The 16,400-nt window shown below is 33.8% G+C and overlaps 1 protein-coding gene across 1 annotated transcript in view; it reads right to left on the bottom strand.

The window, feature by feature from the left end:
- Window positions 1–914: 914 nt before the first annotated feature.
- The window catches only part of LOC117111843 (phospholipid-transporting ATPase ABCA1-like), a 31,088-nt gene continuing 15,602 nt past the window's right edge, over window positions 915–16,400 (bottom strand). Inside the window, exons 26-45 of the mRNA XM_033254851.1 lie at window positions 16,060–16,271; window positions 15,492–15,654; window positions 12,206–12,485; window positions 11,108–11,206; window positions 10,657–10,923; window positions 10,402–10,465; window positions 9,227–9,381; window positions 8,369–8,546; window positions 7,490–7,605; window positions 6,729–6,867; window positions 6,117–6,382; window positions 5,774–5,897; window positions 5,582–5,650; window positions 4,340–4,449; window positions 4,023–4,131; window positions 3,447–3,581; window positions 3,180–3,283; window positions 2,880–3,075; window positions 2,258–2,395; window positions 915–1,031 (exon numbers count right to left, since the gene is read on the bottom strand). Coding sequence (XP_033110742.1) covers window positions 915–1,031; window positions 2,258–2,395; window positions 2,880–3,075; window positions 3,180–3,283; window positions 3,447–3,581; window positions 4,023–4,131; window positions 4,340–4,449; window positions 5,582–5,650; window positions 5,774–5,897; window positions 6,117–6,382; window positions 6,729–6,867; window positions 7,490–7,605; window positions 8,369–8,546; window positions 9,227–9,381; window positions 10,402–10,465; window positions 10,657–10,923; window positions 11,108–11,206; window positions 12,206–12,485; window positions 15,492–15,654; window positions 16,060–16,271 — 3,041 coding nt within the window. The remainder of the gene's footprint in view (window positions 1,032–2,257; window positions 2,396–2,879; window positions 3,076–3,179; window positions 3,284–3,446; window positions 3,582–4,022; window positions 4,132–4,339; window positions 4,450–5,581; window positions 5,651–5,773; window positions 5,898–6,116; window positions 6,383–6,728; window positions 6,868–7,489; window positions 7,606–8,368; window positions 8,547–9,226; window positions 9,382–10,401; window positions 10,466–10,656; window positions 10,924–11,107; window positions 11,207–12,205; window positions 12,486–15,491; window positions 15,655–16,059; window positions 16,272–16,400) is intronic.

Here is a 16,400-nt window from a genome sequence, read left to right as displayed (position 1 = left end):
CCAAAAACATTTACCGATTTATTTCTGAGAAGAGTTTTATATAAGTTTTACATGCATATATTTAAAAAACAAAATTTCCTATAAAAAAATGTGTAATATTTCATTGCTTCAAATACAGAACATTAAAAAAATATCCAGAGTGTATTTATAATTAAACCACAATGTTTCCACTTGTCAGTGCCTCGATTTCTAGGCTAATCAAATGTATATAATCATCATTGCATCACTTCTGTTTATCACAGTTTTGTGTTTGTAGCTCAAAACACCCACTATTTATTATATCACTCATTCATACATGTACTTAATATATCAATTAACTATTCATGCTTTATCAGTACTATATTTATCACCATGTGATTTCATACAAGTAATAGTACTTAATCAGTGCTTTAAAAGTAGAACTTTAACTGTTGGGGCGGATGCAGGATTTGCTTGAGAGTGCACACGACCCCTGGCACTCTCATACCTTAAAAATTGTACAGTTCGTCGGCTTTTCCTCGTGTCCGAGAATTTTTCTCAACATCTTAGTGTCTCAATATGTGTCGGTGCCTCTTGTGGCTAGCAAAGCCGAGTTTGGTGTGGAACAATTTTCTGCACATGTCACATCTGATTAACGGTGGGGATCTTGGTTTGGATTGACGGATCTTTCGACGTCGTCTTTTTTCCGCTTCATTTCTTTTATGATGTTATTCAAAATGAGCTGCACCACTCTCAGTGATGTGTCGCCATGTTGCTCTGTTTTCAACATGTGTTTCCCAAGATTTGGGGTCAATATTAGAACTTTTCATTGACTGTTTAAGTTGGTCTTTAAATTGTAGCATGGGAAGACCACGAATTCTCTTGCCTGAAGCAAGCTCACTGTAAAGACATTGTCGAGGCAACCTGGTTTTGTTCATGCGGTTGACATGCCCAGTTCATCTGAGGCGGTGTTTGATGATGGTAGCCTCAATGCTGTTAGTTTTAGCTCTTTCCAGAACTTCTAGGTTGACGACAAAATCCTCCCATTTGATATTCATGATTGATCGTAGTTTCTGTAGATGAAAACGTTCTAGTTTAAGAATGTCTCGGCGGTACAGGGTCCAAGTTTTACAACCGTAGAGTAAAGTGGAAACAACGCAGCTTGGTATACCATGAGCTTGGTATGTAGATTAAGGTTTTTGTTTCCAAAAACACGGTGAAAAAACGATACTTGATCCCTACACCAGGATTGGTAGGAGGGATTTCGTGGAGCATGGCTGCAAGGTACAGAAAGAACAAGGTTGGTGCGAGAACGCATCCTTGTTTTAGGTCATTGGTAATCGGAAACTCTTCTGATGTCTTGTTTTTTTCGGTGTTATGTTCAAAAATGGTGAAAAAAATGACATCAGTAACACATTTTTCTGGTTTTATTAAACTGTATCCGGTCTCCTTGATTTTATCTTTTTCATATTTCGGCCTTATAATTTTTCAACATTATTATTATTACATAAGATGGTCAACTGCTCTCCTTTTTTTGAAGAAATACAATTTGACAGCTGTAGCCAGTGGCGGGATTTCAGGATTTACCAGACGGGGATCCGGGCCCCGACGGAAAAAAAGGTGTTCGTGGTCGGGCGTCGCTCAAAATTTCTCCAAAGTGTTCTAGGGGGAAAAGCCCCCGAAAGTATGACAATTTATGGGTTTTAAATTCTGTTTTAATCGATTTTGGAGTCTAATAATATGTAGTAAGTACATTCGCTAACCTCAGCCCCAACCATGGTGGGCTGAAATGGGTTTACTTATTCTTTTATTACCAAAACAAGACGTTCACAAAACAATATATTAGGTGGTCGGGCAGGACTTCAGAAGTGAATCTAATCACTTATTACATTAAGTATGAAGTCCTCGAACACCTAGCTTCATAAAAAAAAACCATTGCCATTAAAACAGAAAATATTACATTTTTATAGACTTTTATTTATTCTAGTTGCCATATTTACTCACCTCGGTTTTACCTTTTGCGGGGATGAGGTGGGTATAGACTCTATTTCCATGCTAACTAATGCTGTGGCACCTCTTGTATTGGAGGAGTAGAGCGGCTCTACTGGTTACCAGCTGCTACTTCCGGGCATTCAGAGGTGCCAACAAAGTGTTCACTAACCATATTGGGGCTAGGGTGGAATGCACTCAAACCACACTAACTTTAAATTATGTATCTGTGGATGGGTAGTTTCCAACTTACCTGCAATAGATGTGTATAAGAGACAGTATATATATAAGGCATACATGGTTCCCTTACTTGTTCGAAAGAGGTTTGTGTTACAGAGTAGTCTTCAATTCTCAGAGCTATTTTCTGTCGTTCAATATTTCCAAAAATGTCGGCGAGGGATGTACTCTTCATCGGCAGTTCGTACTGAACTAAGTTCAGATGACATTCCTATAAAAATGATATTTGATAACATATGTGATAGTTAATACGTTGTAAAATATGGTGTCATGTATGTTCCACATAGATATTCGAAAGTCGGTTTGCAACACAGACAATCGATGCTAGTCGTTGACTCTAGGAATATCAAATTTACGGTATTATGATTAAATAAGGTAAACTCGTCTTGTGATAATACTATATCGTTATTCGCAAGACGTATAATTACAGATACATTTTGAACGTTCAAAAAGGGGAATCTGTGAGCTGAGGGAAAAACAGGGATTCGAACCCGAGACCTTATGCTGTCATATGCAACTAATTGGTCCATTGGAGCTTCGGTGAGAACTCAATTTCGATTAAAGCAGCTGATCTTTCACACTTTTTTGCCCACGTGTAGTTGAACAGTATGTACTAGTTCCTGATAAAACGAAAATTTCCAATCTTTAAACATGTGCACTTGTGACGGTAGTTTGACCCAGGACAAAGAACATACCTTCAGAACGGCGGTTGGATAATTTTGACCAAAGAAGGTAGTAATTTGTCGAACTGCTTGTTCGTCTGCTCCTCGTAGGATGATAGTGAAGTTATCACCAAAACGACTCTTGACATGCTGCGGACTTCCAATGCACTTGAATCTGCCGTTGACCATTATGGCTAAACGAGTACACAGGGCTTCACACTCTTCCATGCTAAATAAAGAAGAAAAAAAGACACGCATTTTTAATTGATTATATTCTTTTTACATAGGTTATTAACCATGTAATTATTCGGGTTTTAGATTATGGCAACCAACCTATGTGATGTAAGGATCACTGATTTTCCAGCTTTCACTACACTGTTGATCATTTTCCATACTCTACGTCGACTGATCGGGTCCATACCAGTAGTCGGCTCATCCTACGTAAAAGTTAGAAGCAACAAAATATTAGGTCTATATAGACGATTCTATAAACAGTGTAGCAATATGGTGACGCATGAATAGCTATAGTACTTTAGCTAGTAGTAAGTAGTAGCAGCAGTAGTAGTAGTACCTTAAATTGGCAGAAGATAGTTTGCTTACCAAAAATAGAATATTCGGGTCTCCAATGAGTGATATAGCAGTTGATAGTGATCGCTTCATGCCGCCGCTGTATGTGCTGATTCGTTTATTGATGTACTTGTCCATTCCAAGCTTGCCAGTTACAAACGGAATGATCTGAAAAAAGACCATTATATGTCATTGATTTTATTATTTTTTATATTCCTCAATATCAAAAAAAAAGTAATTAAAGTTATTACTGTATTGTTGTTATAAGAATCGTCTGCAGAAGAGAACCCAGAACACAAGGATCTACACGGTTTAGCGCACAGTGGGTAAAACCACTTTTAACGAATAAAACTGCGCTATGCTAAAGTGTACGTACTCTTATCTTAGACTAAATTCATTCTGATATTGTAATGCCTCTCTCTACTGATAGCGCATTTTAGTGCACCAAATTACGAAAACATACAGTACATACGGTAACCCTTTAAACGGTAGTGTATAACGTCTAGTCAGATACCTACGATTATCAAATTCGTCTGATGAATAGCATAAAATAACGTATGCTCACTAGATTGCAAATTTGATTTAAAATTAAACATAAACAAAAATCACCTTTTTTATTTGTTTAATAGACAAGCCTTTAATCATGCCGTAACACACCAGTAATTCATGACCAGTGGTCAAATCGCATACAGCATCTTTCTGCGGACAATAGCCAATCCTAAAATATAAAATAGACGGTCAGAAAAAAAGATAAATGGATGCCTATTTAAACAGCATTATAACCCTAATGATTTTTGATAGATGACCTGATTATAACTAAATGATAATAATATTTTTGAAAAAGTATACATTGCGTATAAATGTAATTTGTGGTAGCAATAGTATAAGTGATATAAATATAATATGGATAATTTTTCAATTCGTACCTGCTATTATGATCAATGCTGACGCTACCTGTAGTAGGCTCAGCATCACCAGTCATCATCTTAAATGTCGTCGTTTTACCAGCTCCGTTTACTCCCAAAAGTCCGAAACACTGTAAGAAAGCGTACAAAGCGGGTTACTTTGAAGTCGATTAGTCTTATATTAAATTATGCCTACTTTATGCAGTATTATATAGCAACCGATGACTGCTATATCAGTTGGCTATCAAAACTAACATTAAAAGACGGCTTAAAGCAATTAGTAGAGCATGCATCGTACACTAGCGGAAACTTATTATACTTAGGTTAGGTTTAATACATTCAAAAATTTGTTCAAGCATTAAATCTAACCTTCGTGTATAATAATTTTCCTATAGTGTACTATGCGGAGCTCTACTAATTGCTTATTATTATACGAAGGATAGATTTAATGCTTGAAAAATTTTCCTTCGGGCCTGCAAGGCCCGAAGGAAATTTTTGAATGCATTAAATCAACATAAGTATAATTTTCTGCTGTGTACGATGCATGCTCTACTAAATGCTTTATAAGTCAATCGCCGTCTTTTAATGTTAGATTTGATAACTAACAGTTGTAGCAGTCATTGGTTGCTATAGTGATATGATCAGTATAAGTGTGCGTATTTACAGTTAGCTGTGCGTATGCTGATTGCTGGTTTTAGTTAGGCAACCGACGCCATGTTAGAGGGCCTAAGTGAGGTATCAGTTTAGACAAGTTTCTTTTAGCAATTGTTTAAATTATTGTTAAAAATAACAATATTCTTGCAAAACCTTTTTATAATAAATTTGAATTTAACGTAAATGATTATTTTTCAAATCATCTATCTACTTGATATGACTTTTTATGCAGTTCAAGAAAGTGCAAACAAAGTTATTTACGTTATTAGGGATCGACGTCACTATAACAACGCGACTTTCTTGCGCTATTGAAAACTGCATAAACAGTCGCGTCTAAAAAAAAATACTACGTTAAATTTAAATTTATTACTGAAAAGTATTGCAAGAATTGTTATTTTTAACTGTAATTTATACAAATGCCAAAACAAACTTTTCTAAACTGGTATGTCACTTTGGCCCTCCAACATTGCGTCGGAGGCCTAATTTTTTTCTGTAGCAGGATTGGTCAATGAGCTGTCCAGCTCTAATTCCTCCATGGTATGACTTTATAAAATGTGGAACTTCGAATAGGCCTATATAAAATAAATAAATAAATAAAATATACAGTACCTCTCCTTTCTGTATTCCAACACAAATACTGTCAACAGCAACTATCCTGTTTCCACCGGCTCGATAAATCTACAGGGAGAAAGAAAGATTAGTTTGAAATTATTGATTCATCATCCCCACAATCATCAGCATCATTACCATCATTATATTTACCATTATATCAATATTTCTATAACACAAATGTAAATTCACCTTCTTAAGATTTTTAACTTTGACCATTGCATCATTGGCACCACCTTCGAGAACTCGCTGACGCTCTTGTCTAACGTCATCATCTTCTCCTGATAGGTCTGTTTCCTTAATCAAACACCTTGAACTAAAATACATTATTTTATATTGTTATATAATATTTTCGTATATCTTTATTTTCTAAAAAAAAAATCATTTTTAATGAGCTTAACACAATTAGAAGTTTAATTACGCACCTTAATTATCTAATTCTAAGGCCGCTTTTGACGGATTTGGAGCTAAGGATATTTAATTTCAACAGCATTTATTTTAATAATGTGATATGTCTACTTTTTTTCCAACTTACCTGCAATTACAGTTGCATGCCAAGATGTACTCAATCAAAATGGCGACAATTAAGAAAAACGCTCCCTCCACAGCCAGTGCAATGAAATTCCATTGAAGCATTTCCTTACTGAATGGATTCTCATACATATCGATGCCAAAACGTGCGTACATGTCAGCCTCAAATTGGTTGTAAATGAGATTTGTTAAACCTCCTGCCAAACAGTATTGAGGAAAGACAAGAGAACAATAATTTATTGTCTCGTAAATGTCCTCATGCTCAGCGTCCTACAAGACAAAGAAAACGTTAATTATTATTTTAAAGGGTGATAATGATTATAAAATCTATTATAATTATTTTTTAGGCTATGAACAAAACATACAATAGAAGTGTTCAGCAAAATGGTTGAAACAATTGCATTTACAATGAGTTAAACAAATTACACAACACCACATTGCATTATATTAGTCATTATCATTACCATTCCTGTAACATTACTGTTATAGGAATCGTAATAAATACCATTATCATTAATCATTGTTATTAATAATAAACATCTTCGTTATTATAGCATTAGCAGCAATGATAAACATAACATAAATAAATACATAACGTAGAAATTAAACAACTCACCGGAAACAATTCCCTGATTATCACTGGAAGATTTGTTAACATAGCAATGAAAATATTGACACAAAAGAGAGTTATAAACGCTGTACCAACGTCCTTGAACGCTCGAATCGAAATGTACATCACCGGAATTACCGCCCATCTGTTTGTTACAAAAAATATAATAAGTTCAATCTACATGTTAATATCTAAACAAAATATTACATTTGGTGTTGCGGTGTAAATTTACAATTTCTCTTAAATACAGTATAACCAGTTATAATAAATTATTGGAAGCTCCATGGGCTTATGATCCATGTATCAATCTGAAATAACAAATGTGTCTATTGCGTTGAGAGAAATACAGATGGCTTATATAAAACAGGGTCAATGAAATGTTTAAATAATATTATTTCCAAATAAATGTTCACTAGATTTTACCATAAATGCTTTGATACGTTTAAGTATCAACAAAGATACTAAAATTATTAAAAGCTCCATGGGCTTATGATCCATGTATATATCTGAAATAACAAATGTGTCAATTGTGTTGAGAGAAATATAGAAGGCTTATATTAAATAAGGTCAATAAAATGTTAAAATAATATTATTTCCAAATAAATGTTCACTCGATTCTACCATAAATTCTTTGATATGTTTAAGTAACGACAAAGTTGGCAGATAAACATCATTTGTAGCAACCTATCGGTGACAAGAGGCGAACTACACAGTTGCATATCTTCCGATTTCGTTTTTTCTTTTTAGGTGAATAATTTCAGTCATACCCATAAAGCAATAGTAATGTTGCAAATGCGGGCATATTGTCAGGTGAAGCAAACGATTCCGCGTCAAACAGGTACACAATCAAGAGTGTGATACCAACTGGAACTAAAAACGTTATCTAAAAGAACAATAAAAGATCAATATTATATTTAAATTATACAGTATATCATATCGTATTATACCATAAGCCCTCGAATAGAAGCCCCATGGGCTTAATCTCGAGAAACCCATCTCGAAAAGAATCCCCTCTTCAGTTTGAAAAAACCCTTGGCCATCAAGATAATATGGGGCTTCTTTGGAGGTAGCATTTAAATTCATACTGACGTTATCATTGTAATAGCATGGTTAAAATTCAAATAAAAAAAGTATTAAACAGAATTTCGAATTCTATAAATAAAAAATGTCGTATAGCTCTAGTAGCAATTCCAAAATTACAGCATTTAATTTGAAAAGAAGCGCTCCTTCATAGTTTGCAAAAGTAATGTTGAAAACAAGCCCATTTCGAAAAGAGGCCCTTCACCCAAGGATTCTAAATAAGAAGCCCAGAGCCTTTATTCGAGGTTTAAGGGTATACATACTATATACTATATCATTATAACGCATTATTATTACAGTATCATCACCATTAAAATAACATACAATACAATACATAGCATTAAAATATACTATACTAATTATAGTATACTATATTAATTATATTTAAATTTATGTAATCAGTGTTGCTTGATTTAATTTGAATTTAAAATGTGAAAACCCTCAAAGTTCAATTAAAATATTGAAATGCCCAATCAGACACAGGACTGATTACAAACACTTTAATTTTAAAAGCTAACATACGTTACCAAAATAAAGTACCAACTAAACTAAAGTGTTATACTCACTAGGTCCCACACAATGTTGCTTATGATGTAAAGCATTTTGGGCATTCCACTGACATAATGTTGTCGCTTAGTTCCGTTTAAGTTTTCACCAACGAGATACACGACGAATGCGGCCGGAATCATCGAAAAAGCGCATACTAACAAGATTGATATTCCGTAGTTAATACCCGCCTCCAAACTAAAGAAAATGTAAATAAAGATGCTAATTTTATCATATCATCATTTAGAATAGAATTGAAAAGTTGGTGTTTAAGATATATGCTTTTCAATCCCAAGGTCCTTCAATTATTATATATTAATATATTATATTTATTTATTTATTATTATTATTTTTTATTTAATATTTCTATGATATTTATTTAAGTAATTGAAACTAACGTATACTTCACAGGGATAACATAATAACATTCTTTGTTATTAGCAACAACCGTTACGTAGTTTGATTTCATTTCATTTCAAGGCAAGAGATGAACATTAAAAAATATACTAATGCCTAGGATTGACAAAAGCGAACTGAATCACTGTTGAAGACTCTTCTTTAACAAAATTATAAATATAAATAATGTAAATGCAATAGATTAACAAAAATATACTTGTCGAAGAAATAAAGCATTGAATAAATACACATTGAATAGGTTTTCACTTCGGTATTTGAAACAGCAAGACAGGATCTGAATATCAGGCAAGATGTTTAGATGTGTCTTTGTTGGAAATTCTTTACGTATGAAAGCTGCAACAATCATTTTCATTAACGTACCAGTACTTACTTGCAACAGGAAAGCAAGAATTGTATCTATGATTATATTTCTGCTAAATTATACTATTATTTTATATTATCCAGAATTTAGTTTTGACTACTACTTCACATAAGCTACCGGTACTAAATACCTGAATATAATATAATTACCATAAGTTGGAGCAGTGTCTCTTGGGAAATTTGCCCTTAGTATAATATTGTTGAGCACATTCAAAGAAGTCGGCAATGCATGTAAACCATTGTTATCATACCAAGCCTGAAAAAGAATAGAATGTAAAAGGCTTAATGTGATTTGACCTGCCACTGAACACCTAAATATTTACATTTGTATTCTTCGAAGAATTATTTAATTATAAGAGACTACTGATAAAATTAGACGGACGAAACGTCTTAAATGAGTAAAAAATGAAAATCAAATCGTTCCATTTATATGATACCATTCCAACAGTCGTTGCTCGTGGCGCAGTGGATTAAGTGTAATAATAATAATAATAATAATTATTATTATTATTAAGTGTAAGTGTTGCACTTTTGAATAACTTTCCCCTCCCCTGAGGGTCACTTCATGTCCTCTGGAGCCGGTATACCGGGTCACTTTCATCTGTCCACAACAAGGGCCGAGTTGACCAGTACAACGGAGTAATCCCCTATTCGTCATGAAAGATGTACTGGGTTTTTAAAAGTGCACATGAGCATTTGTGTACTACGGTTTATATTCTATATCCGATAAGACTTGTTCCACCACCAGAACAAGGAACGAGCTCACCGCGAACCCGTTGCGGTACATTCAACTTTGGTTATACAAAAAATGAGATTAAAACATAACTATAAAACAGTTACAGTACTCTTATCCATTCTAAAGTATGTTTTGGAATTTCTTGGAATTAACTATGTAACTGATGCGAAATGATAAATAATTCCAACTGTGAGAATAATCCACACTATTATATTCTAACTTGTACAACAAAGATAAGGTAGACAATGCTTTATACAAACTATTATTTTTATTTAAGTCACCTTAAAGCAGTTTGTTAGTGTTGGGTACTTCTTCTAGAATACATTAATTTAGCAGTTTTCCATGGCTTCTGCATTTCTAAGACATGGCTTCATCCTATTGATAGTGTCATTTTGAAGATTAGATTTATATTATTTTATTAAGTCTTTATATAACGCCGAATTTACAGATAAATAATATGCATAAAACATTAAAATAAAACAACCGAAAAGTAGCTTTTACAACACTATAGAAAATAAGGTAATAATAGATATGGCGTACCCTAGTCACGTGTTGCGTACCATTACTGGTCCTTTTAATATCGTCAAATGTAACGCCGATATATCTAGAAAAAGTAAACACAATTTAACAAAAGCATCAATAATAATTGCGATAAGTATTTTACATGAATTTCAAAATGAAATGAAATGCTTCGACTTGCACCGTTTATCCAGGAAAGTAGCCACATTAAATAAATATACTAGTATCAATCACTGACATAATACTATTCTAAAAATTTCTGAAAGTTTCAGGCACCTTTTCTCAGTAAAATCACCCGATGTACGTAGTAAATATTCATTTATGTCCATCTTAATGCTCAGGTCTTGTAATATTGTTGTTGTGTTCGTTCGCCAATACAGAGGATCTGCTCCCCCGGCCCCCTCTGGACATATCAAATAGCCATCGCCACAGGAACAACTAGGCGCCTGTCTATCCTGTTCCCACCTCTTCACTTTTTCTGAGTAACTCAATTCGGACGCCAGTTGTACTTTATCTTGAGAGTCTATACATGGATATTCACTCCTGTAGTAATAATAAAAGCAATCTATTAATAAATACAATTATTAAAAGATATTCATTTGGGCAAATGAGCAGTAAAGTTTGCCAAATTTATAATAAAAATATCATAGGCTTTCTAAGGTTTGTATTGTAGTCGCTATTAACTTATTATACTTTACATTAGGGATACTATGAAACTGGATATTACTTGTCATTAGAATCGGCCATGCAACTCGTTCCAATACCCGGATTGTATACAAGATTATCTGTCATCTGTTCTACAAAATAATCATCCCTATCACCATTGCTGAAAAATATCGATAAAATACAATTCAAGTAATGGATAGCAAATAATTCATTATTGATAACATACAGTAATCAAAAATATAACTGACGATAAGATTGAATTATAAGTATTACATACATTATATAAATCAATCATTAAAAAATGTTGACTAATAACAAATTGAACTAACACTTCCACTGCTTCTACTAAAACTATACTACTGTAACTGCTATCGCAAGTTCTTCCAGCTGCTAATGCTACTACTCCTGCTCCTGCTACTGCTACTGCTACAGCTGCTGCTGCAGCCGCTGCCACTGGCGCTACCACTATTACTACCACTACTACTGCTACTACTACCACTACCACTACCACTGCCACTGCCACTGCTACTGTCACTGCTACTGCTACTGCTACTGCTACTGCTACTGCTACTGCTACTGCTACTACTACTACTACTACTACTACTACTACTACTACTACTACTACTACAGCTGCTACTACTACAGCTGCTACTACTACTACTGCAGCTGCTGCTGCTACTAATGCTGATGCTGGTGCTCATGCTAATGGTGCTGATGCTACTACTACTACTACTACTGCTACTGCTACTGCTGCTGCTACTGCTACTGCTACTAAGGTTTGTTGATGCGTTTTACGGAAAATTTAAGTTGAACCCTAAATGTAGGTTAACTTTAAAAAATGCTTTAACTTATGTTACCCTGATATTATAATTAACAGTTTATTAATATAAGATGTTGTAGGATTATATGCGTTACTGGCACGTTTCTGTTATAATGGACCAGATGGGACAAAGGACCGACCAAGCACGGAAAATGGCCAATGACAATTCCTGTATTGAACATGCGAGTCATTTATAATTTAACATCTTCCAATTTTTACTGTTTATTCCTTTTTTTTTTTGCAATAATCAGCTCTTCCAATCAATCTGTATAAACATGTTTAACTAAAAAATGTTAGCTAGAAAACTGATAATCATGCACAACCACTTGCAAAACACACCTGAAAAAAAGGTAACTGGATGGTCCAAACATAGCAGGATCTAGCTGTCTTGACGGGAAACTTGGAGTTGGTCGTATTTCTTTGATAAGCAGAGCTAAAGCAATCAATGCAGACGGGAAGATGATGGTCCAGAAGAATCCTCGTATGTCACGTCTAACACTGTGGAACCTCTTGTAAATGATCGCTTCGAACTGGTGGATAACTAAGATTAATCCCGTAATGCGAATAGAGTCATCAACCTCGAGTGAGTTTGTAGATGTTGAAGTTGCAGAGTTAGAGGCTAAAGTGTTAGATGACGGCAAACACAAAAATAATACAAATAACAAACATGTATAGCAGTGAATGCAATCATCATGCATTTGTGCCCGTGTTCATACAAATTAAATAACAAACCAAGGCTTGCAAAATGACGACATCTCATATTTTTAAAACGAACTTCAACTATAACGTTTAATATTTCCCCTGCACTTCGGGTAAAACGCTGCGTACGCAAGCTTAATTTAGTCACGCACAGCTGACCTGAGATGTGCACGTACAAACTAGTGGCACTAACATTTACCGTAGCGCACAGTATGACACTGCTTTTTTGTTTCGATCTATTTTGACGATACACAGTCCTAAGACTTATTTTACTACCACGTTTCAACTATTAGACAAGTAGAAATAGGTCTCCTAGTCAAACAAATTGCAAAAGCTTGTTTTATTGCTGAAATATTTTCTTTTGCCTGTAACAATTTGCATATCCAAAATCTACCTTGATCGGCCAATACTAAATTACCTAATTTGCATAAATTCAAAATGGCCGGCATTTGGAAACTTTGCAGCTAATTTTCTCCTCAACAATTACATATTGAGCATATATATATATTGGGTACAAATATAAACATGAACCCAAATAATCCGAATCACACATTTGATTTGCGAAATGACCTCTCGGTGACATTAGGTCAAAGGTCAACTCCTTATTTGGGATACTTAGCAGGATATTTGCATAAAAATGCAAGTGTTTACTAAAAGAAGGTCATTTTAACCTTTTTATGTGCAACTACGATTATTTGTATTCAATGATATTTACATGTAAATAGTTTTAAAAAAATGGCATTTTTAAAAATATTCTGCTTAAGATACAAAATAAGAGGTTGACCTTTGACCTAATGACACTGAAAGGTCATTTGGCAATCAAATATGTGATTTTGATTTCTTAATTTCATGTTTTATACTTATTATCATTTATGCAAAATGTTTAGAAAATTAATTATGAATGCAGAACTGAGTTTGTAATGCTGTATAAACCTCTTACAAATCCAAATTTGACCCTGACCTTTGACACTGTCAGGTCATCTGAACTTTTTTCTGTGCAATTATGATTATTTGTAATAAATATGATATTTACATGTAAATGTTTATAGTAAACACTTGCATTTTCATGCAAATATCCTGCTAATTATCCTAAATAAAAGGTTGACCTTTGATCTAATGTCACCGAGAGGTCATTTCACAAATCAAATGTGTGATTCGGATTCTTTGGGGTCATATTTATATTTGTACCCAATAAATTTATATGCTCAATCTGTAATGGTTAAGGAGAAAATAAGCTGCAAAGTTTCCAAATAGCGGCCATTTTGAATTTATGCAAATTAGGTAATTTATTATTGGCCGATCAAGGTAGATTTTGGATATGGTAATTGTTACAGGCAAAAGAACATATTTCAGCAATAAAACAAACTTTTGCAATTTGTTTCACTCAATGCCTATTTTACATCTATTTCTACCTAGCTGTCTATATAGCTACTTCAAAGGTAGTCGGAATGTTCGTTTTAAAAATACGGGTGTTAGTCGGTGAAAGATAGAAACAAAATTACTTTTATGTTACATAAGGCGAGAATTTGTTATACCTTGTTTAGTGAACCCTCTGCCCGCTAATAATGATGGTTTCAAATGAAAATAAAATTTTATCTTTGACCTTTACTGCACCCGCCGCTACAAAAAAAAGAGTGTTTCTTTATTTCCATTACGCCCACCGCAGCCGTTAAATCTTCAAAAACAAGATATGTATATCTTCTGCCTAATTAAATAAACTTTAAGTATTTAAATATCCCCACTACACTGTTTACATTCACCAATGAAATTTATTTTCTCCTCCGTCTGGATGTTTTTGGCAAAACTATTTGCTAAATAAGAAAACACAATTTTATTTTTATTTTTGTCCACCCTCATCTGACGATCTTTAAAAAAAGTAAGTTCGCGAAACAATGTATAAAAAGTCTCTCCTTAACTGATAAAGTATCTCTATCACATTCTGGTAGCAAGATATACACCACACGTCAGATGATGTCAGTGGGTTTGTGATTGTGAATATAGTAACGTGCTGCATTCAAAATCGTCCACTGATGTGGACTTTAAAATATTCATTTACATTTATGTTGCAGGAGGCGAATAGTACAAGACGAAACAGAAGAAATCATAATCCAACTATTGAACGGAAATTGTCATTCTAACAATGTTATAATTAAAGAAAGTGGAATAAAATATTAAGATTAGTTACCAGTCACCAGTTTGTAATAGAGTCACTTAAGGGTATGATACAATTTTTTTTATAGCATTGTTTATATGTATACTATATAAATATATATACATATATATATATACATATATACACATATATATATACAGTACATAAATATATACCAACAGGTGCACTGATTATATTTAAATAGCATAAAACGAACGTTACTCCGAATAAAGAAAGGAAGGCCATGATTCAATGGCCTCCCTTTCTTTATTCGGAGTATTACGGTATAAATAAATATTACGGTATAAATATATACAACCTCATATTAAAAAAACTCTTAATACTCTTAAATATTGTTTGATATTTCAAACAACACTGTAATCACCGTCGGTGCTTAGTATAGAGATTATGCAGGAACTTATATTTCAAATGTTTGGGTGTAAATCTTCTCGTGAAGTACTTATCTTTGACAAACATTGTCTTAAAACACAATGATTGTTTAATACAACAAAATAGTTATCTGCGGTCTTTAAGCCTAAACTCATGAGCCATTGAGAATGCTGTAAAAGTCTCTCTAGATTAGAAGTTATTGTAGGCCCTTACAGAAGATTACAAGTTACAGAACTTCAACATGACAAAAGCAAAGTAATACAGATCATTTTTAAATCCTTCTAAAATACCCCTCCCCAAACATATTAACTGGCACAGCTACGCTGTTCCAAGCATTAGCACCAGTCTCTCGATGACCAAACTTAAACGTTATCTTTTTCTTACCTCTAAACCATATATCATTATTTCCACTGTACTCGTGATTGAACATCCAGTTGTCTTCTCCGTTATCTGCTGATTGTGGCGGCGAATTTGAGGACTTTTTCTTCTCAGATTTTGCAACCGGTGTACTCTCGTCATCTCCGGTTCCACAAATCTTGAAAAAGACCTACACAAACATTACAATAATCATAATTATTTAGAAATAAAACTGCAACAAGCTTATGAATAAACAGAGAAAACAACTGAGCTTTACCAAATAAAACAAAATAACTTAGTGACAATTTTGTCATAAATTTTACAATTAATTGCCTTCCCAAACCTATTCAGTGGTACGCCTACGTACTGCATAGCATCATTTTTTCAAATGAATTGCAATACTTCACCGAAAATAACTAGACATCACCGCCGTTGCTAAGTCGGTAGACGTGACCTCTCTAGTCTTTTCATAATTCGTAAAATTTTAAAAAGAAGATAAATTTTTTTTGAATTTGTGGTCTATTGATAACAAACTAGCACAGCTTATAAACGGAAATATAAAATTTAAATTATAAAAATTGAAATGCGTTCAAACCTCTTCGAGTGATGTATTCGAAATACCATAGCTGGTCAAATGAAGGTTCTCTAACTCTGAGTCAAGTACATTGAAAAATGTCTCGAATTTTTGGGTTTGTCCACTTTCAGTCGGTAGATTATATGAAAGTTCTGAACCAATGTCTTCACTTAGTTTTGCACCCTCAACATATGATTTAATAAACTCCGTCACTGAATTCGTATCACACAGGTCTAAGGGTAAAAATGTAGTTAGATTCAGCAAAAGTACTTCTCACGAAATGTCTCTTAGATTAACATGGTGGTTCCAGTTTGAGGTAATCACTACATTGACAATGCAAATTAACCACATATCTTCCTTGG

This window comes from Anneissia japonica, unplaced genomic scaffold, assembly GCF_011630105.1.
Source record: "Anneissia japonica isolate Jap-2015-1 unplaced genomic scaffold, ASM1163010v1 scaffold1203_len951721_cov167, whole genome shotgun sequence".
In the NCBI taxonomy this organism is placed as follows: domain Eukaryota; kingdom Metazoa; phylum Echinodermata; class Crinoidea; order Comatulida; family Comatulidae; genus Anneissia; species Anneissia japonica.
Note: the sequence above shows the minus strand (reverse complement) of the source record. Positions and strands in the feature narration are given on the sequence as shown.